At 34.5% G+C, this 24867-nt stretch overlaps 1 protein-coding gene across 1 annotated transcript; it reads right to left on the bottom strand.

The window, feature by feature from the left end:
- Positions 1 to 2383: 2383 nt before the first annotated feature.
- On the bottom strand, positions 2384 to 22315 carry LOC127855070 (uncharacterized). Its single transcript, XM_052390411.1, has 9 exons — positions 22075 to 22315; positions 21596 to 21726; positions 19626 to 19710; positions 18715 to 18849; positions 10084 to 10335; positions 9289 to 9428; positions 8620 to 8749; positions 6373 to 6502; positions 2384 to 4142 (listed from the first exon to the last, which is right to left on the bottom strand). The coding sequence occupies exons 1-9, from the start codon at positions 22257 to 22259 to the stop codon at positions 3990 to 3992; spliced, it is 1341 nt and encodes a 446-aa protein (XP_052246371.1). The 5' UTR covers positions 22260 to 22315; the 3' UTR covers positions 2384 to 3989.
- Positions 22316 to 24867: the final 2552 nt, after the last annotated feature.

Here is a 24867-nt window from a genome sequence, read left to right as displayed (position 1 = left end):
ACCAATCAAAATGACTTAGGAATTTCCTCAGCCAATCAAAATGACTTCGGATTACAACAATCAAGCAAATGCATTTAGGATTCCTATATCCTAAATGTAGTTCTGCCGCGGCAAATATTCAACAATAAAGTTAGTTTTTCTTACTAACGATAGCAATCTGTAATTTTATATATTGTAACTATAAAACTTTACATACGACAATAGACTAATGAAGTACTTTCTGACCTAAATGAATTTGCCATTTTAACAGAGAGGAAATATTTCGACACAAAATATCCGAAACATGCAACTGTCAAAAGGATGCTTAAGAATGGCAAGTTTAACAAATGTATCAATAATAACTAACAGTTTACAACAATGGATTATAACTTATATTGAAAATAAGCATGTTATTATAAATATGCAATGTAAAATCACCCCTATGATTATATAAACAATAAAATAACTTCCGAGTTGCACACGGACATTTGCAGTAAGTATTAGCAAATAATTTCGTTTAATGATCTTTTAAATACACATGCCAAATCATCATCTCAGCTTATATGTGCTATCCTGAAACTATATACTTGATGAAGGAAGGCATGATAAATGAGTGATTAATAATAAACAAATGACAAGTGTTTACTTTTGAACTACACAACAATAAACATGGTAGGAGATACTACAAGGCATTACAATATTGAGGGTTTATGGGCTTTTAAAAAATTGTTCCCTGCAAGAGCTTTGTGGACACTGGTCCAAGTTAGCAGCAACATTATATTTGGTAACGGGCCTTTCCATGCTTGCATACTTATTTTATAGTGATCTAAAGTCCTTAATTATACATTTGTACTAAATGTTTTCGCATGGTTTTACAGTGCATGTTAACAATTAGTTATTGTGTATTTTTCTTTAATTATATTATATATAATTTCTAATAGTATTTGTATTATGTGATAGCTTTTTGTTCTTAAAGAATTAGCGTAAAACATTTCTTTTGTATGTGCATCAATATGAATTATAAATTTGAACATGTTAGCTACGGGTAAAGCCTTTTGTTTTGTTATGAAATCTTTTTCCTACATATATGCACGGTATTTCAAAGATTTGTCATGAGGAATTGTGCGACTGATGCATTTTATTATTTGATATGAAATAGTTTTGCTTACAAACAATGTGGGGACAATTTACAACACCGGTTCTGGTAGCTTGCACTGTTATATTATTATGAGAATCTAATTGAAAATATATTTGAATGTGAAACTATTATTAAAGTGTTTTGTATTATGTTTTATAATCGTGTAATTTCAACTCTTTAAATTGAGATTTCATTTTTTAAATGTCATCAATAATTAATGCACATGATTTTGGTATCTAACAAACATTTTTTACTTTTACTTTTACCATGTTGATATGACATATGACAATTTGGTCAATCAATGGAATACATATCATTTCCACCAGCCAGGAGAGCTGTTGTATTTTGAGATTTAAACTTTGCCTTAGTGTCGCATATTTGGCTCCATATTGTCTTGTAATTGTGTGGGTTGTTATATATTTTTTAAGGACAACAATAAGATATTTGAGTTAAGGGAAACATGTGTTGCTGTGTTTAGCTCACCTGAACATGAAGTGCTAATGGTGAGATATCGTGGTCCGTGGCTTCAGTGCTCTGTAGTTTTGTGTCGTTGGTTGTCATCAGTTTATTGCAATCGACATATATTTCTGAACCCCCAGGCAGTTTTTACCAATGTCTCAAAATGATAATTGGGCGAACCTCGTATAAGCTTTTTAAACTCTTCTTAACTGCTTCTTATATAGGCCACTAGAACTAAAATTTAAATAAAAAGAAGATATAATTTCGTGTGACTTTACAATGTCTTAAGGACTAATAGTTGGTATGTAATATTGTATTAATTTTCCCCTGCAAAGGGAACGTTAAATATAAACTATCGTAGCAAAATTCCTTCAAAAGTTTACTTCTCTAAATCAACATTCAAAACATTACTCTGGTAAGCAATCAGGAGGATCTATGTCCCTTTGTTCTTGGTTGTTTTGTTGTAGAATTCATTTTGGTAAATTAATTCATGTAGTGTTTTTCATGATCAAGCCGGGTCTTTCAGACATTGGTCTGATGCCGCATGCGGCCAGCGTAGCTCCAGACCAGCCTGCAAGGTCGTGCAGTCTGGCCTGGAGCTACTCTGTCAGCTGTAATGTCACGCTAGGTTTTATGGTCTCATGAGTGGATAGTTCAGCTACTGATTAGACTGCGCGATTACGCAGGCTGATCTTGACTGTAGCAGGCCGAATGTGGCATAAGACCCGTTTTCTTCATGACGGGCGTTAAACCACCTAATCTGAATGAAAACATATGTATAAATCAACAATAACATGACAAGATAAATAAATGTACATAGGATTTTATTTACATTTTTTTTTCTTAAGTTAATACATAGGCAGCAAAAGTAGTTCGAGTACATATTTACAATTTTAACACGAAACAAATTTCTGTAAAAACATGTGTAGCAAACTTTATGTATATGTAGTTCGATCGATTTAGAATGTTTAAGATCATTTCCTTCACAAGCGAGTATTTGTACTGCCAAACCGATGCAGTAATTAGAAAAAAAATCGACCATAGATATCAAGAAAGTTTGCAGGGGAATATTTTTGAAAATAACTATAATAATTCTAATACTAAAATAGCTAATTTAGACAACAAATTTATATTAAAGTATCACTTACATTTAAACAATGGCAATCTTATGTTCAATTAATTGTTGTTAAACAACACCGTAAAATAAAACTTCCCACATATAATATAAAACAGTAAATGAATTAAACATTAAAAAATTGACAGATTGTAACAAATGTATGTATATATTTTTATCTATTTATAAAAAAATACTGAGCATAATCTTCAACTTATTAATTTGGTTGATAATTATTACAAAAAAAAACAGACAAGAAAATGTAATACAATAAATAGGTAACTATAGATGTGAGTACTTATCAGACGATTAAAGAAAACGATAATAAACCAACAGTAAACAATACAATACAATGTATGTATGCTAAAAATGAAGATGCGTTTACAATCTTCAAGTAGAGTTGTCGTTCCATGCTCTCACGTACAATCACTTCCATCACAAGAAAATCCTACCAGATTTGGTAGGATTTTATTGGTGTGTGTAAGTATTATATTATGAAAAGTAGTATCATTTGTTATATATTTTGAAAACAGTGTATACGTTCAGATTAATAATAAAAAGTGTTGTGCAATTATTTTTTTAATGAATTTAATATTTTCTAATAAATAAGACATTTCTTTTAAAAAGATGACATTCAAAAATATATATACACATATGAATACTTGTTAGCATGAATATTTTGTCAGATCAAGAGAAAAAAAGGTAAGTTATGTGATAATAAACGAATTAATATTAAAATCAATTAAGAACAACAGTGTACACAATTTATTAAATTGACAGTCAGATAAAGAACGTGTTTATCATCAAAAGGCTCATCATTAATATAAAATAATTATAAAATGTATATAGCTACAACTTGAACATTCATTCTAAGATGGTAACTTTAAGATATATACCAAGACTTTTTGAGAGGTATTATGGAATAACGTACATCTTAAACAATATTGGTGCTGTGTACTGAACATTCCAATGAAAGTAAAACATCCAAACAATCTTTTTTTATGTATTACGATGTGTAAATCTTAGTCTAGTTGCAAATTGTCGAATACACATCTGACTTGTATTCCATATCTCTATAACAGATGATTTAAAATTCCTGTCAGCAAATTTAACTAAGGTGTACGCTTAAGCTATACTTCGTTACTCTTGGGCACTGCATTCCATTTAACATTAATATATCAATCTATGCAGTTTGGAGTAAATACCTAAAAGGATTTGAAAGTTTTGTTTCGGGAAAACAATTGGATAGTCCTGTAAGACAATCCATCTACAAACAATACGTATAAAGAACGCACACTTTTACTTTCTCATCACGGCAACGAAGCCCACAGCAAGCAGCACTATTGTCATGGTCAGACTACGTGCGACCTTGTTAGAGCCAGCGCCATTCCTGCCTCCTTGACCCGACGGTTTTGAGGTCGAGTCGCCTCTGCCTCCATTGTCGAGGCTTTCCTGACATTGAAACAGACACACTTTACTAGAACCGGTATCCATTATATCCAATTTAAATAATGGGTGGTATAATAAACATAAATGAACAAATGCAAAGTAACGGGAGGCATTTCTGTACAGTTGTTACAGTGACATTAAGATGTTAGAAAGCAACTCAGAAGTGAGCCGCGTCATGCTAAAGTGGGTCTTATGCTATATGCGGCCATTCAAGCTCCAGACCAGCCTGCGCATCCACGCAGTCTGGTCAGGAGCTTCCATGCCCGCTATTAAGGTACGTAAAGTATCATTAGTGGACGGGGAAGCTACTGACCAGACTGCGCTACTGCACAGAATGGTATGGAGTAGTGCTGGCTGCATATGGCATAAGACCCATTATTGCATGACAAAACTCATTTATGTTGTAATGGAAAGAAACAACAGCGCCATAATACTCAATCGTCAAATGAAACCCAAAATAGGTTCATAATATGTGTTTCAGAAAAAAGATCAATAAAAGCAAGTCCGTTTAATAGCAGTGTAAATGTTGTAAATTTATGGGAATCATAATCCAGATCCGTCTGTTCCATCCACATGTTTTCACAGCTTTGTTTTTGCGTGAATGCTGATCGAAAAGCAAAGAAATCCGGAACCTAAAGTATAACCTCGAACATGGGCTTGTAGTCGAATGCTGGCACTTTTTAATGCCGAACTATATTTTGTGTTGGGCATAAATGATTTTGTTATGCAAATAATACATTTTCTATATATTAGCCTCGTTCTGGTAAATCAGAACTTAATGCATATGCGTATACAGTGTCGGTCCAGATAAGCCTCTCCAGTCCGCCTTTATGGATTTGCCCTTTAAAGGAAATTCGTTTAAAACGAGAATCCAGTTTAGGCGTAGAGTGTCGTCCTTGATTAGCCTATGCAGACTGGGACGACACTTAACGGACATGCATTAAGCCTATTTTTATCGGAAAGAGACTCTTATTACATGCACATATAACCTTGCCTTGTGAAGCATAGGACCGTCAGTCCATGGTACTTAAGTCCACATTCTAGCACTGTCGAATAATTTGTGGTTGGTGGTTAATTACTTTTTACGGTCATACTTTCTTGACTGTACTGTTTTAGTTTAATAGTTATCAGTAACTGGCATAAAAACGGGCACTAAATATACACTAAGAATCAGTTTTGAAAGGCATCCGGTGAGAAAAAAATGCGAGTAGGATAACCTACCTCGTTGATTCGACTGTATTTTACATGTTATTCCTATAAAAAGTAACAAAACAACGACGCGAGCGGGTCGTTATTCTTATAATTGTATCGACCCGCCAAGCCGAGGCGATTTTTCATCTCAAAGGAATCCGATTATGCAGCTTCAACTAAACAAAAAGACGTCCACATCTAGTCTTAGCAAACGGTGATCAATAGAATAAAGCCACAAATCAACGAAAGATTGAACATTATGATAATCAAACGCTGTGCAAAATTGCCAAAATAAAAATATCGACTGAAACTGAAACTGTTTTGTTCATAAGATTAATTACACTATTTAAGTTTAAACAGGACTCATTAAAGAACACCATTTGGTAAGACACAGCTCGATTACAAATGTAATCCAGTGCTGATAATAATGAAATTACAAAGATACGCTATTCCATTTTATCTTTTTTCATCTCTTAATCTGATTTATTTTAAATCACACTATTTTGGAAACGTTCGTATCGAATACTGACCATTCTGACCAAAGCACAATTTACAAAATCGAATGACTTGTCGGAGCGATTTATTTTTTCTAAAATAGAAGCTTCCAATGATGCGCGACAAACACACAATCTGAAATACGTTTTGGATTAGCTCGGTGCTTAAAATGTGTGTCACGTCCAAATTGATATCCCTAAAATCCAGATAGTCTAGCTACAATTGGTTTATTTCTTCACAGAAATTAGGTATCATGACATACGTCATAAATTTCTTATAAATTGAATGAAACCTAGTGTTTGGGAAGCTGATTCTGTAATAAATTCATGCGAAGGAACCAAATAGGAGGATATGTTATAGACACGACAGAGCTGGGCCGGACAACTATAATCGCCTCTAGCCGCATTATGGCCATTGGGCCGTTATGTCGGTAGCGGGCCGATTATATACGTCGAACCCAGCTTTGCGGTGTGTTATTGTCTAAGTTGAATGTGTTAGAAACGACGAAAATGAGATCACGCAAACGAAAGTAGAAAACGTTGCTCACTGTAAAGTTGGCCCCCGCTTTGCAGTCATCTTTTAGCAGACCATTCAGAAACAAGTCCATGGTTGATGCATACTCCATGTTACACCCGGATAGCTCGGTCACCCTGCACTTTATCCTTCGTCGCAACTCTCTGAAATATAAACATTACCTTTACGCAATGTTCTGTTCGAGAGACGATATCTGTAGCAATATAGGGCGTGGTAACTTCACGGATCGTGCAGAATTTCTGATGAGGGCGGCGAGTACGTGTGCCGGACGTAATAGAAAGGGTGGTGTGCATCGACAATTAACGACGAAAGGGCGAATTAATATGTGTTAACGTTTTGACTCAGGGCACGGCTGGATCTCAATGGACTAAGTGATGCAATACACTAGGCAACATCTTTTAAGCACCCCAGATTGATACAGAATACTAGGTTAGCTTTGAATAGAGAGAAGTTTATGCTGCGAGGCTTAGAACACCGGGAGCGCGAGCGCTTTCGTTGTTTTAGCCGAGGAACATAAATTCTCTCTATTCAATGCTAATCCTAGTTTATCCCATTTTTTTCAACGTGACATTTAACATAAATAGATCTAATAACCTTAATAATAAATTAATTCATTCTTAAAAGCGCTTATAATCTAACGAATGTAACCACGCGTAGTGATATAGAATGTATTTGTTCTGGTACGCAAAATAGTCTTAAAAAATTCACACAAAAATTGTAAAACGAGAAAAAACATCACCATATGCCTCGATTCAATTTTACGAAGCATGCAAATTGTAACAAATTACGACCGCGAAAAAAAGATTTTACTTTTATACAATTCATTTTATTTTCGAAAGAAAATGATCAAAATCCAATATGGCGGCGATTGCTCCTGACAAATTGATGTCGATGTCAACAAACATGTTCGGATGTAGATTAACACAAAGAGTCGTCCTTAACATAAATTATCAGATAGACTATACTCGCCTTATTTTTTCATGAACGCTGCAAATTTTGATGGCGTCTAGATCTAGCCTTCACATCCTGTAGTTTGCGACACAAACACAAGGTAATCCGTAATAATTCTATTAAGCTTTGAAACACTTGTTGCAAACGGGTTATTCTTACTGAATAGACTTTCTTTGATAAAATAACAAAGACAAAGTTTATTCATCAAAGAAAATGCCCTTTCGTTTACTGACATCAAAAGCAAAACAATTCGAATAGACTTCTGAACCAAAATACTAACCTATCAGTATGTTCTACACACACAATTTCACATCCAAATAGGCACGCATATTCTCAAAATCAATAACACGAATAAGCTAGATCTACGCGTTGATCTAAATCCTTCGTCTCACCGGTTCCATCCGAGGTAAGTAGTCCATAGAATATGCGCTTTTTCATAATTACATCCATGATACATTAACACGAAAAAATGCGCGAATTCAAAGTTGTATTCCCATACTAGTTTCGTGTACACCAAAAGATGACATAAAATATTTTTGGAAAATGACCAATTAAGTAGGTCATTTATGACGCCATCAATCAGCCGATTCATCATTATACGGATGGCGAAAAACTATGTCTCTTGACTAGATCTAAAGGTTGAAGGTCGTATAAATTTAAAGCCTAAGTTTTCTCGACTCTAGAGATTTCTTATGAAAAATCATTTAGTGGTAGAATAAAAAGTAGTCCGTGCACGCGACAGGTATATTCAACAAGGTGGGATACAGGCTAGTTTATTCCATGGGGAATTATACTGTCAATGTTGGTATAAACATGGGATAAAACAGTTTAACTGCTGATTAATGCTTTGATCACGCTTCTCAGCTATGGGATAGACCCATATCTTTCTTTTATTTTTGGCTTGTTTTAGTATTTTGTATGAACCCATACATGTATTACTCATGTAGTAATAGCCGGCATTCATTTTAAGTTTATATTCTGATTAATACAAAATACAGAAAGGTCCATAAAGCCTATTGTTAAGCTTGTTCTAGGGATTTGGACCTTCTTATGTTTTATTAAAAGTATTTTAGAGTTCACAATGGCGTAGTGGATAAGGTGTCCGCCTAGCAAACGGGATGTAACGGGTTCGACCTGACTGTTGGAGCGCTCTTCACATCTCTCCAAAAGACTCCAAGTACTGACTCGACCCAGAAAACGGACTCGAGAGCGCTTCAAAACCCCTCAGACTGTCGATGTAATCGAGCTTAAATAAATAGGTTTAACCTGTACAATTTAAGGTTTATAAACTACATGTACACGTTCTTACCCACACTTATCACCGTACTGGTTCGGGTCGAAAGGTTTCGTGCTGATTTCGTCGAGCACATCCATGATACCTCCATTGCACGTGCTGTTCTTTGTCTTGGCCAGCGTGCAGACGTACATCGATGTAACCTCTAAAAACATGACGCAGCTAGAAATCGCATAAATAAAATTATGACACGCTTTTATGCCGTGTGTGTCATTTAAATATTCGATTTTATAGAAAAAAGAAAATCGCATTGAAATTTTGTCCAGAGGACTCTGGTGTATTATATTAATAATGATTGTTATCCGTCTTCTTGGTATTGTCGACGTTGTAAGGCTTTTATTAATTAATCCTCATAGAAATAAAAAATATACATAAAATTAATGTTGGTTTTTGAATAAAAATATATAACCACCAAACCTTTACGAAAATAACAGCTATTAACATGTTAAATATTGTTTACCTTTTGTAGCGTAATGCAATGGAACAAATACTCATACAACTCTGCGAAATTTTAATATACGTTATTTTTGCTGTTTAAACGTGCAATTACTAACTAATTAAATACAAAAAATGAGATCTCGTTTTCATACCGGAATGTGTGATCGTCGAAAAATACACGAAATCGTACAAGAATTAACCATAGATACTCCCGTTTAATAAATCTTGAATACGTTTGCAACTCACGATGACTTTTGTCACAGTAGGTTTTCATCTGTAGCCCGAGACCATCTATGTTGACGAACGGGCTTAACCATTTGTTGATCTTATTTCCGGTGTCCGTCCGCAGACGATTTTGAACACATGACGTCCAGTCCGCTACTTTGCTACAAAATGAGCAGCATTCTGTTAAAACTGGGCGTAATCCATTTGCGTAGAGTTTCGCCTCAGACTAGCCTGTGCAGAACATGCAGTCTTATCAGGGAAAACACATCCTCCTAAATTGGATATTTCGTTAGAATAGACTCCCTTGAAAGAAAAATTTAATACGGCGGAAAGTACCGTCTCTGATTAGCCTGTGCGATCTGGGACGACACTTTACGTACCTGCATTACACCCAGTCCGCCACTTTGCCATAATATATCTTTTAGAAACATTGTTTGCTATGAATTGTTTGGCAAAATGTCTTAAGTTGTTGCAACTTTACAATTTCTTGCAATAATTAATTAATGTGTATTTGTTTCGATTGTTAATCGAAAACTGCTGGAGCTATGCAATGTCACAGATATTTATCCGTATGTATGCAGCATTCAAAAGCAAGTGAACAGGCAATTAAGGTATGTGTTTTTGTCAAGTTTTACAAACAGCGGGGTTTTTGCTAAGCAAAAAAAATGTTAACTGAGTGACGCGTTTATAATAATAGTACACCACCTAGAGCTCTTAAATGTTAATATACTACGGTCACCGGAAGCATCAAGCAACAATGTGCGCCTAGGTTTTTCGAAGTAGTTTTTCGACATACGTAATAAAACAAATAGACACCTGCAGAATATTCCCTTGATTCGCTCGTGTCTGGCCGTGACATTGACATCATTATCTGCCTCAAACAAGATGTCGTCCAGCGTCTGCTGTGAAGGTGGGAAAAGAAAGGGAAGACTCATAAACTCTGAGGCGAACATTTGCACAGAACACTTGATAAAACCGGACTCAAAAATCAGTTCAATGTCCGGAAGAGGTGAGGTAGTTGGTAAATGATCCATGGTAAGAACCGTCGTCTTGGTGATTGATGTGCTCCTGTGGAGTGTAGAAAACAAAAGAATGTGTGTCATTGAATGTTGTGTGTTTGTCATTGTATGTTGTGTGTTTGATGAACTATATTTCGGGCTTATCTAACATGATGTCCTTTTCATTCGCTATGATATTAGTTGGCGTTATTTTTATTCGGAACACTCGGTTCTTGTCAAAGATCTTATGTTTACGTCATAGAAAACGCACCTTCACGTGATCTTTGACACAAACCAAGTGTCCAGAATGAAAATAATCCACATGATAGTACAAATAAAACACAGCATACCATAACAAACAAACAACATACCATGACAAACACACAGCAGACTATGACAAACCATAGATCTTTATAATAATAATAATAATAATAACTTTATTTCATGAAGAATTCACATTAAGAAATAATTTCTTTTTTACAATGTGGTCTTCAGTAACAAAACACAAGTAAACATATTGAAACATGCATACGAACATACAAAAAAAAGAAAATTAACTATACAGTTAAATGTTTTATCCCTCTTAACAGCGAATTCGGTTGATTAAAGTCCCGTTGATTAAATATCATCTATAATCAACGGCAGGAAATGACGTCAATATTTCAACGAAATGACGTCATAAATCCAGCGAAATTATCCAGTCAAACTAATTCTGTTTAAATAAAAAGGTTTACTAAATTAAAAGTGGGATAAATATCATAATAGATTAGTGTTGATTATAGATCAGGTTCATCATGCTCGGCACGAAAACGAAAAAGCACTCGCCAAGGCTCGTGCTTTTTGTTTTCTAAGCCTCGCATGATAAACCTGATCTATAATCAAAACCAACCCATTATTCTCTATATAATGACTTCCTTATCAATTCCGACGACGAAGATGACGACGACGATGATAATGGTGACGATGATGAGTATGATAATGCAAAATCTGATACAAAAAAACAATCTTACAAAAATCAATCTTTCAAAATAAATCACATCAGACACATCACAACAAAGTATTTACATAGAAAAATTTAAAAACAAAATGAGCATATATATATGATTTGTTTGTAGGTATTTTTTAAAATTTATTTTGAATGTAGTATTCGAAGACACTTGTCGGATGCTTATTGGAATTGAATTCCATATGGTTCGTGACCGAAACGAAAACGCTCGTTTTCCATAATTTGTTTTAAATGGAATAGATGATATATCAGTGTGTGTGATGGATCTAAGAGCGTACACATTGTTATTTGAGATATGAATAAAATTATTGAAATAAGAGGGCATTGCGCCTATAACAAACTTATGAACAATAGATCCAATTAGGTAAGTACATCTGTTACTGAATGCCAACCAACCTAGTTCTTTGAATAAGGGAGCTGAAGGAGTTGAATATGGTTCGTTCAGTATTATTTTAGCAGCTCGTTTTTGTATCGAATGTATTTTACGTAAATGTGACTGTGTTGCTGAAAACCACAATGCGCAACAATAATCCATAGTTGTTAATATATATGAGTTGTAAAATAGTGTTTTTGTTTCATAGTTAATAAAACAGTTTATTCGTTTTAATAAGGCTAGTTTAAAGTTCAGTTTACGACTTACACTGTTTTTGTGAGATTGCCATGTAAGATGCTCATCAATCGTAACTCCTAGTAAATTAAATTCTTTGGTTTGTTCAAGGATAATGCCATTAATATTAAGTCTAAGATTGTCAATAGAACTACGAGCTTTTGCTAAAAGCATACATTTAGTTTTGTTTGGATGAATTGACATGTTATTAAAGGAACACCATGTTGCTATACTGTCCAAATCGTTTTGCAAATATAATTGTATATTATGAATGTTATAATCCGATACGTGTAATGTTGAATCGTCTGCGTAAAGATCAATTGTTGAGTTTTTAACGAAGGATGGGATGTCATTAATGTAAATAAGAAATAAAATTGGCACAAGTATAGAGCCTTGTGGTACACCGGTTTTGATATATAGAAACGACGATTTTCTGGAACCTATTTTAATACACTGTCTTCTATTAGAAAGATAAGATTTCATCAAAGCAAGAGCATTGTCAGAAAAATGGTACATGCTGAGTTTTTCAAGTAAAATGTCATGATCTACTAAATCGAATGCTTTCCTGAGATCCAGGATAATTGATCCAACCATGCGACCAGAATCAATATACTGTAACCAAGAATCTACAAGGCGAATCAAGGATGTTTGACAGAAATGATTTTGGCGGAAACCAGATTGGTAACTGTGGAGTAGTTCATGCTTTTCAAGATATGATTTTAGGTGATTTGTGATGTGTCTCTCAAATATCTTCGAAATTGTTGGGAGAATAGAAATTGGTCTATAATTGTTAAGATCACTTTTATCAGCACCTTTATGTATTGGCAAAACATATGCATCTTTAAGCTGGTCAGGAAAAATTCCAGCATTTATACAGGTATTAATAATAGAAGTAATCGGACCTACAATGGTATCCCCACAATATTTGAGAATTTTAGCGCCAATATTGTCTTTAAATAAACAATCATCAGTATTTAGCAGTGGTTTATTTTCCGACTTTTCCTTTTATTATGCTTATAGAGACTTGGCAAACACGCAGCATATCATTACACGCACAGAGCATATCATCACACACACACACACACACACACACACACATCATATGATCACAAACGCACAGCATATAATCACAAGCACACAACATATAATCACAAACACACAGCATACCATCACAAACACAAATCATACGAAAACAAATACACATCATACTGTGGTCAGAACACAGCATACTAATATAAGCACATACCATATGGTTTAAACCCACATCGTTTCAGTTAAACAACCGATATATCTTTAGAAAGAACATAGAGGAGAAGGCGTTCGATACCTGACAACGGACTCGATAATGTCTTTATAAGCGAAGGGCATATATTGGTTTAAATAAATGTTTACGCCGAATTTTATGGGATTTGGGGAATGCTCAGCCATAAATGTTTTATCGTTCTAGAGTGTCAGAGATGCGTTGATGGCGTATGTTAAGTACAAAAAATCGCAGGCAAAGAAAGCAAACTTATTTTGGATAAACGTTTGGAAATTTATATCATTAATATAAATGTATTTGATATACATAATGTTATTGGTTATTATGTTTAAATGTGTATTGAAAGCATGGCAAAATGCATTATTATACTTCGTTTTTCATATTGGTATATTATTCAAAGTTAAAGTCTGGCAATCGTTACACGATGTTATCATTCATTTTCAATTTTGATAGAGTTATTTTATAAGCATGGTAAAATTATAACTTTTTTCATAAATAAAAAATAAAAACATAATAGAACATACCAGCGACTTAAAACTTAAAATACTCAACGACTAATTGCCTCTAGTTTAAACCAATGTGGCTTGCAAGAACAATCATGGATTAAGAACAACACGCAAGACCTTGTCTTTCAAAGACCCTTTGTACGGAAGATTTCAGTCCCTATATACTTGGGTGTTTGAACATTTCAATGGTCTGTAATTGCCATGACGTGAGTTATCACTGTTACCCACCCATTCCCTACTTTCTTTATGGTATTTTTGCTATGCTTTTTGTCTAGAAAATTGTAGACAGCTGCCTTAACGGCCTATAGGAAACCAAGCCCTCATATTCCCAGATTTCTTACTTAGACGACATCTCAAGCTTGGTCAGAGGAATTTCTTTGGCGATCATACGATTGATTTTTTTCATAACGTCCGGTGTGGCCACCTTTCGACGATCTATAAACATCGGCATAGGAAGCGCTACATTACTATTTTGTCGTGGATAGCCAATATTATAATGAATGTTCTTGTTGGAGCCCAAGGAAATCGAATATCCCATGGGTTTCAATTACAACTCATTTTAAATAGTCCTACACGTGTGTTTAGTCTTCAAAAAATGTTCTAATATGATCATGGCGCCCCTCATATGAGCAATTGTCTCAAATTAAGCAGACGTAAAAAGCTTTATTTTTATTTTTTTAATTTAATTATAATTTTTGAAATGTAAATTACCTGTTACCAAGCAACGCTGTTCTTTACGAACATTAAAGTGAGGAAATGCAATATCCTATAGTAGCAATTGACCAGTCGCAAGCTGTCAATCAAATAAAACTATCAGCCAATCAGATCGCGAGTTTTCACACACCCCTTAGCAACGCTTATCTGGTCGCCATTTTGTCCGAAGAACAAAGTGTGTCGTATATATGGAATGGACGTAATTTTTAAGAGTTTACACAGATTTGATATCAAATGTCTGATAATAACTGTTTGATTATTATTCAAAATTGGAGGTGCTTTTAATACTTTATAAAAGGTCATTATTTTACCTTTATTTCTTGATCATATGAACGAGTATAGTTTGACCACAACAGTTGTGTGTTCTATAAAACGTATTAAACCGTTCGATGCACAATATTATTAAGCAGTTTGGGCAGATTAATAATTGCCACACGTGTTTATTAATAATCTCAGCGTAATTGTCGATAATTTAAAAATGACAGTATGCTGCGCGGATCTCAGAACGAAGGAACATTAAGGGATTGTTAGGTACTGTACATAAGAAATGAAAACCATTCAATTACTTTAATAATTCCCAATCATTTATTTATTTTCCCTGGATCATAAAAAAGGGAAATCATTATAAATTGTAAACTTAAATATTGTTTTAACTTGAGTAAAAACAACAAAAATGTGATTTCAACGCGGCTTAGCCAGTTTTAGCGACTTCAGGTATAAAATGTACGGCTTATAATACAACAACAACAACATTTCTAATACAACATATATTGATACGGGGAAAAATTGAACATTGCAATGAACATGTAAAGTCCATCTTGTTATAAATAAACAAATGCATAATATGCTTATTATTCCATTCAAATGTTCGTGAACAGCACCGTAATACCAACATTTCATTTTTCGATAGTGAAATGTAACTGGTTCGCATTAACAATACATGAAATAAAATGCTTATCAGACTATCTGTTAATGAAACCACGAAATTAGGCCTATATTAAATTATGGTTACAATCAAAATTGAATTTATATCAAAACATAAAGAATCGATGTCTTTTTAAAAACAACACAATAAAACAAAGATCTAAACATTTTTAATAAACAAAAAACCCATAATGATATAGCTGTGTCATTTTCATTTAATAAAAATATTTTCAAAAACATTATTATATATGAATAGCCACCGGATTCACTGTAAGGTTGTTCAATACAAGTTCAAAATCAATATGAAATAAATGTTAATTTTTACAACGGATTTTTATTAAATTCCCTATAATATGTGTACATGTGTATGAAACGTTTCTGATAGTCAGTCTGCCGTTTACTCTTTTATTTCGATTACGCCATTTCTCTTTAAAGCATTTATGATTGTATAAAAGTTTTACCAAGCAGTTTAGTTTTGTGTGCGGCTTTAACAATTTATTTGTAGAAAATAGCATGATACATCGTTACAAATATAGTATTTCACTCGCCTAATCCGCTATCATTGCGATCTGCTTCTCGGAGTTTTCTAATCACTAGACCACGTGACTATGTGGGCGGAGCGATCGATAATTTGGCGACTGGTCAATTGAATGATATCGTTCATGTCGTTTGGACATTTTAACGTGGATGCATTGTTACAATTCTTTGTAGTTGCTTAATTTATTGAACTATATTTTTAAAGTTTACAATTATTAAATGTCATAGACTTGTTACAGATGTTGAATGGGCTTATCCTTGATTTTGATATTTAAATAAGTTGACATGTGATCAGTCACCACCGTTGGAAATCCCAGGAACAAAAGCACTTTAGAAACATTTTGGTAATACCAGTGTCAGCTTGTTCTAAAATCAACATCATCATATACTTAACAATTAATAATATGGCCAACAACACATTCTTACATGTAAATATTTAGCAACATGATATAACTAATTATACTGAAAACAAGTTCTGGCATTTAAGTTAAAACCCTTGCTTATATGTAAGTATATTACTCGGTAAGATATTTTTTCTTGACATGAACTTCATAACCTGTCATTGTAAACATTAATCCTGACCGATTTATTTTGCACTTAAGTCATACTCTTTCCTGCTTAATGTGCAGCACAATGTTAATTTGATGCTCTCAAAAAGTTATTATTCGGTATTAATATATATAATTTAGGCAAACAAGGCAAACATTATAGCAGATTATGCTCACTTTCTGTTGAATTTTGAAAATCACTTTATGACGCGTTTCAAGTGTTTGTGTTCGGTATATTTTATTTATATTATACTAGTATTAAGTGCAGAATATGTTAATGTTTTTACCTTATTGAAATTATAATAAACGATTAAAGCAACCCAATCCAATCTGCATCTGTTTCGACAGGAGAAACCTTTTGAGACAAGGGAATAGTAAATGGGAAGCATTGCGGTATAGTGATCTAGACTGTTCATAAATATGTAAACTTTGCAATAACATATTCATATATATTTAATTTTAAAGTTTGAGATATATCTTATGCATTCCAATCAAACTGTAAAGGTTGAGTAGATTTTTTATATATGTGTCCATCATTCTTCGCCTTAGTTTAAAAAATCGGGCAAAGTAGTGCGATTCAGCGAAAATTAATTGATCTACAAAAGTGCATAAACATACTAACACATCTCAATCGGAGACGTATAAACCATTATAAGTTGTGACATTGTTTAGTTTTAAAAAGTCAATGCATGTTTTATGTTGCCTGTGGGACGATCAAATATCTTCAAAATTAAATAACAAATGACATAAAACGATTGTTTTATAAATAAACCAAATGCTGCATTAGTAAAAGTATTGGCTTCTGGTCCAGCTACTAGATTTTTTGTATTTTTCCAAAAGAGAACGAACCAATGCCAAAGCAGGTCGCGCTAAGAACACGAGTGGCGCAGATTCATAATTTCATCTTTAGTTCGGTGAAATATTTTTATCATCGCATATATGTATTAAGTTTACAGGATAAACTCATGAATGTTGACTTCTAAAATCGTCTGATTTATAAGATGAGTCGCGTAAGTAAACACATACCGGAAATCATAACAAGTAGTTTTCAAGTACAGCCTTGATTTATTGAAACACGAGTCTTTGCAGGACAAAAACATAAAACATTATGTGAAGAGGCGTTTGGAATACTTTTCCGCGATTGGCTTCCGCGTTTGTAAACAAATAAAACTGCTGTTATATACATCTACTTCTTAGATGATTGGCATAACTGTATGCACAATAAAATGATCATCAAATGCAGTCAAACCAGTAAAAGAAAAAAAAAAAAAATATATATATATATATGCAAGACAAGTAGCAGACCACTCAACGAATTAGTAAACATATACTTTTACTCACTTATTTGTTTGATTATAAAATAATATTTTCGAATTATAAATGCACGACATATCAAATCTACACTTACGAAGCGATTCACATTTTATTTAGCAATGTTTTTTTTGGAGAGATTTAGCCATATTAAAATATCATTCCTTTTCCGTTGAATAATATATTTCTTCAAATTTTTCAATACATGAAATAAGTAGAGGAAATGCTGCTAATAATTGAAAACCAGGAAAAGGTTGATCACATTCGGAATTTGAACACATGCTTTTGACTTGACATGTGGATGCTCTATTCGTACCACGTGATTTGTGTATTTGTTATTTTTGTATATCTAAGATAGCAAACAATGAAACTTCAGAAACTGTTTATGGAGAGGAATTATTGTTTCGATCCGCTTCTGTTGTATGAGAACACCCAACTATACACACAAAATGACTAACACTGGGATCACCGCATTGAAACGAAAAATAAAAAGCATTTAATAACACTGATTTAACGTCGACATGTTCGCATGCTGTGAGGGCGGCTAACTTTAAATAAGGGTTTTACGTGATGGTTTATAATGCCCTATCGTAAAGAATATCAGCACACCTCTCAGGTCTAAAATTTTAATAAGCGCTACAACGGGAATAAACAATACAGCGATTTTTAAGAGACTTGTTCACCGATTTGCATATTTGTTATTGGTGTTTTTACATCCATTTAATATTTTTACTAAACAAGTGTACTTAAAATGATTGCAATTTGATTCCAAAACGACCAAATATTTTTAAGTATTATGTCGCTTGTATGAGTACAATGTCGCTTTTCTAAACAGTGCATTCGTGAACAAGTCTCTTCAAAACGCAAGCGACTCTTCTTCCGTTGCGGAAGAAGTCGTTGGATTAATAACTTTGTTTTGTTTTAAATAAAAGGAAATTGATTGTTGTAGTGAGCAAACAAAATGGAGTCGATATATGATTTTATGATATTAATAAACCCGAACACTCAAGGATCGTGAGAGGCTGGTTCTCTTACATGTCACTGGTATCGTAGAGGCATTTCCCGAACATCATCATGACGACGTTCTGTATAATGGCGTTCACGGCGCCCGTGCAGTTCCACGTGGACATCAATTGAGTGCAAGTGGCGTTGGCTGTTAGAAGACGCTCCCTGGCGTTGCAAATTTTACATTGAATAAATGAACCTTGCTTTTGGAAATAGGGGCTTAAGCGACACTTTCCGTTGTTATGGTGTTTTAAGCTTCTTTTCGCGAAAATCAATATAAGCCGGATAGTGTCGTCCCTGATAAGCATTTGCGGACTACACAGGCTAATCTGGGACGGCACTTTACGCACATGCATTAAGCCCCATTCTCACAGAGCGAGGCTCGTATGTAGAATACAAAATGTGTTTTTGTCGATGGGACAGGAAATTATAGCATCATCGAAAATACATGTATAGAGTGTTTACTGAGCGAATGCCCAAGCCAGCATTGTAAAATTACGTCTTAATTTTGCCGTCACGAGTCCCATCGGATTTGTTTAAATAATATGTAGGTAGATGAATATTCAGTGGATATATTTGGGTTTCTTTTAAAGCTACGGTCATTCTGTAAATATGTTACCAAAGTGAATTATTCAAACATCCAAAAAAGGAATAAGAAAACCGTTTATGCAATAAACGCATAGATCTTAATAGCTTTAATAATTGCAATATATAAGTATCGCACTCTTTGAACAGTGTTCCCAATCTACGCTATAGCGGTCTAGATCTAATAGTTTTCGAACCTTTCCTTTTTATTCGATCACAATTAAACAAAATATCATTTTCTTTTGTAACGAATTAAATGTTTCAATCAAATCGTATGAATTTCAAAAAGATTTCATCATTTTCCTTGCATGTATTGTTATATTCAAAATATAAACTAGGATTATTAAGGAGCCTACCTGCAGCTTGTCCCTAATGGTGTCATATCAATGCATTGTGACGTAACAAGGCTCCCCTGGAGACAATTCCAGTCATCCAAATGGGCTGAAGAAAATTAAATAATATATTTCATTCTTGGCTCCGTTAGAAATGATGATGATCATAATGATGATGATGATAAGGAGGAGGAGGAGGAGGAGGAGGTGGAGGAGGATTACGACGACGACGTCGACGATGATAATGAAAATGGTGATGATGATGATGATGATGATGATGATGATGATGATGATGATGATGATGATGATGATGATGATGATGATGATGATGATGATGATGATGATGATGTTGTTGATGATGATGATAATGATGATGATAATGATTATGATGATGATGATGATCACAGGTGGTTAGCGTGTTGCTATGATATTAATAAGTGAAAACATCATTTTGAATGATAAATAATCATATTATAACGAAAAATCAACTTTTCTGAAAAACAAATTCAATATCAAATATATATTTAACATGGTATTCAACTCGACATCAACGGAAAACAGGGGTGCATGGCTTTGAACAGCCGTTACTTCATACATTTTGCAGCGATTTTCAGGATCTTGGTCTTTTTCAACGCATAAATGAATTTCCTTTCTAGAAATGTACATGTCTTGCAATATTTTTACAAATACTGGGTCAACTTTTAAGAAATAACACGATACACAACTCGCGTGACCCACTTGACATCGATCAGACCGGATCTAAGACTGAAATCTTCACGGAGTAAAGGGCATTTCCCCTGCAAAGTTCACGTACCTCGATACCATAATTCAATAAAACGTATGAAAAAACATTCTTACCGTGCATTATGAATCAACACAAACTGTCCAGCGCCATTTGAAACCTTTGGTTACATACATTTCAACTAACTGACATTTTAAACACACGAGTTATTTCATTGGTCCAATGCGAAGGTGTGTCTTTACACCTGGAGATTTCATTCATTAATCCTGTTTGATCGCTGTCAAGTAAGTGAAGCGAATTGTGTATCGTGGTATTTCTTAAAATTTGACCCAGCATGTGTAGAAAAATAACAAGATATATACATTTCCAGAAAGGAAATTCATTTCTGCGTTGAATAAGACCGGGTTAATGACAATCGCTGCAAAGTTAATGAAGTAATGGCTGTTCAAAGCGATGCACCCTGTTTTAGGGTGATTTTGAGTTGAATACCTTGTTAAATATATATTTGATAGAGAATGTTTTTTTATAGAAAAGTTGATTTTTCGTTATAATATGATTATTTATCATTCAAAATGATGATTTCACAAATTAATATCATAGCCACACGCTAACCACCTGTGATGACGATGATGATGATGATGATGATGATGATGATGATGATGATGATGATGATGATGATGATGATGATGATGATGATGATGATGATGATGATGATGATGATGATGGTGATGATGGTGATGATGATGATGATGATGATGAGGAGGAGGAGGAGGAGGAGGAGGAGAAGGAGGAGGAGGAGGAGGAGGAGGAGGAGGAGGAGGAGGAGGAGGAGGAGGAGGAGGAGGAGGAGGAGGAGGAGGATGTGACGATGATGATCATCTTCATCACTATTATCATCATCACATCATTTTTATCATCTTATCATCGCAATCATCACCGAACATACGCCGTGTAATCCTAGACGTAGTTCAACTTAACGCGATGGAGGATTATCAGCCCCCTAGACCTCAAATTCTAGATATTAAGTTCACAAGAATACTTATCAAGGACTATCAACTCCATAGATACATTTATTTAGTTACTTATAGTACGGAACCACGATAAAGCAGAACCCTTGACAAAGCATCTCGGATTATAATCTCACTTCATGCAATATGTGTGAGTTAAAGTTTCACAGACCCAAACCCTGTACCGTAAAGTTCAAAAGCCCCAGATCCCGGACTATCTGCCTCAAATCTTAGCAAACACTTACTGTTACTATACATGTTGCTCACGATATCTGGGGTGACGTTGATATCAAACAGATGCATGGTGCTGTGCAACGTGTGCTTCGGATCCAACTTCACCCGTAACGCTGCGCATTTCATTACGTTTCGAAAGGTCCTGGATAAAAAAAAGGTTAAATAATATATTATACACTCTCAAGTAAACTTAAAAGCATAACATAACATTAAAGCTCATATCATATTTAAAAAACAGGTTTAATGACAACGACCCGGTTGAACATGATATAAAAAAAAACACAATTAAGCGAGTCAATAGCGATCGGTCTGACATGGTTGATTTCAAGCAATAACACAATTTATTATCAATTTAAACTTGGCTTCCGAACCGTTACTATGTTTAACATACATCAGGTTGTAATGTGTTTCGACACTTATTATAAATACATAGTTGAATACATTTTCATATCAATGACATGGACGAGTACTGCATGTCATGCATACTTACTCAGCATTCTGAACCGTTGCGAGGATAAGTCTCACAAATGTGTCTTTATGAAAGACTGGCAGTATTCCATTCTCGGTGAGACAGTCCTTTATCTCCGTTTGAAACAGATTCACAAGCACGTTGCCTCCTGAACCCGACACACACAGAACACAACCCAGTGCGGTCAGTGCTTTGATTAACTTCATGATGTTGTCGCGACAATCGCCAAGACTAAAGTGCCCGGGACACTCGAGTGATTTGCTGATCAATGTACAATGAACAATCGGTCAATTGTTGATCTGTTTGTGCACGTGCTTCAGAAGTGAATCAAAACATGAAGATATTGTCAGACATTTATACACTACTGTTTGTTAGTCATAATGTAACCACCTGCGATTAAAGACTAAGTTTAACTTTTAAGACACAGCTACTGTGCAAGTTATTCATGACCTCCATTCAGTCTTGAAGGCTGAACGCTTGTGCCTTTGGGTTACTCGAAAATGTGTCTTAGGACATATTCGCAAGGTGTGGTTCCACACATGCCTCTGCATCCGTATAGTCTGATGAGAAGTCATTATATCCGCCATTTTGGACCAAGAAACCGTTCGATACTTTATAGCGGACACGGTATCTCCAGACCAGACTGCGCCAATGCGAATGCTGCGTGGGCAATGCGCTGGTCGCATATGGCATATGACCATCTTTGTACGTCACGGCCCTTAAAGAATAATGCAGCACAACATGAAAGTTGTTGAACGAAACTGTAATTCGATCATGAGTAATCCAATGAAGTAAGCTTTCCATTTTCTTTTCATAGCATGTCTTTAAAAGGATTTGTAATACCGTAATAGCAATATAATCATAACTTTGCAAACATCGCATCATTTAAGGGACATACAGTACGGCGTTATGGGCTTATTCACGTACTTAAAGTGTTGTCCGAGATAAGCCTGTGCAACCTCTACAGTTTAATCAGAGACGACACTTTCCGCTTTAATGGAGTATTTCGTTGAAAGAAGTGTCTTCTAAACAAAAATTAAGTTTCGGCGCCCAGTGTCATCCCTGATTTGTCTCTCTAGATAAGCCTGTGCAGTCCGCAGGCTTATCTAGAACAACACTTCACGCACATTCATTAAGCCCAGTTTAACCAGAACGAGACTTCTTAAAAGCTTCTTTGGGGACCAAGTATCACATACAATAGTTTTCACTTACAACAAGTGTGAAAAAAGGTTTTCAATCTTCACGTGTGTAATATTGTTGACCCTATTCTTTTTCCAAAAAACATTTATTTGTTCATTTCTTCATTATTTTTCTGAAGTATAAGAACGTAATTATCTTTTACTAAGCGATGAAATCAGATTGTTAAGTGATTAAGCACAGAATGCAAACTAATAGATCCGTCACAATCTGCACTCTAACATATGCTCAATTTGAGATCCCACTCTTCGTGATGTGTGAAAAATATTGCAAAAATGGGTCTATTGCCATATGCGGCGAGCGTACCTCTAGACCAGTCAGGAGCTACAATCACGCAAGGTTTCGTGTTGTAATTAGCGGACAGGGTAACTAAGCTACTTCGCTGCGCAGACTTTATAAAGCCCGCTGGTCGCATGTGGCATAACACCCATGTTCGCATGACGCGGCTACTGCTGTCTTTCCCCACCAGGTCAAACATTATGGTTTGACATTAACAGGACATCATACTTACAGCGACAAAGCCCTTCGCGTGATTGTATTTGAGTTACTACCGCTTCCGGTCAGGTTTTCTGAACTTAAACATCCGTTTCGACTTCAACCATAGTCAGCCAAGTGTCTCCTTTGCTTCAATGACTCTTACTTAACATATTTTTCGCGAGAGTTAGTGAAGTTTTGTTACTTAAAAGACAGTTGTTACACAGAACGAAAAATCCCCGCGAAAGTTTAAAAATTGCGTTCGCAAATGAATTTTTTAAAAGATTTTATCTTAAAGAGTGCTTTTTCTTCTAATTGTTCTTAATGATCTTACTGCTGAAATAATGATTATTTTTTGCTAGTCTTGCTAATCACACGTATACCCTTTTGGCGCTGTAAAATTGACATGCACTTCTAAGTGTCGTACAATTTTGAATTTTATTTCATAAGAGTTTTGAGATAGATTCTTATTTCTGACTTCTGGTATTGGTTCTTTTTTGTTTGATGTTATACTTTTTCGTATTTGTTAGTAAAGATTGCTTCTTTATTCTTAGTAATGAGAGTGCTTCTTATTTTTAGTTGTGATATTGATTCTTATTTCTTTGTATATATGATATTGGTAAGTGTTGGTTAGTTAAGAGGTGGTTCATTCTTTCTTGATTGTGAGAATGATTCTTATTTCTTAGTTGTGATATTGGGTTTTATTTATCAGTTGTAATAATTGTTCTTATTACTAAGTTGTTTGATTGGTTCTTATTTCTTAGTTGTGATACCGCTATGTATTCTTAATTCTTAATTCTTTTTCGTGAGATTGATTCTTACTTATAAATTGAGATTTTAGTTCTTATTTCATAGTTGTGATATTTCTGACTTCTGGTATTGGTTCTTTTTTGTTTGATGTTATACTTTTTCGTATTTGTTAGTAAAGATTGCTTCTTTATTCTTAGTAATGAGAGTGCTTCTTATTTTTTAGTTGTGATATTGATTCTTATTTCTTTGTATATATGATATTGGTAAGTGTTGGTTAGTTAAGAGGTGGTTCATTCTTTCTTGATTGTGAGAATGATTCTTATTTCTTAGTTGTGATATTGGGTTTTATTTATTAGTTGTAATAATTGTTCTTATTACTAAGTTGTTTGATTG

Source organism: Dreissena polymorpha, chromosome 13, assembly GCF_020536995.1.
Source record: "Dreissena polymorpha isolate Duluth1 chromosome 13, UMN_Dpol_1.0, whole genome shotgun sequence".
In the NCBI taxonomy this organism is placed as follows: Eukaryota; Metazoa; Mollusca; class Bivalvia; order Myida; family Dreissenidae; genus Dreissena; species Dreissena polymorpha.
The sequence above is the reverse complement of the archived record's forward strand: the minus strand, read 5'-3'. Positions and strand labels throughout refer to the sequence as shown.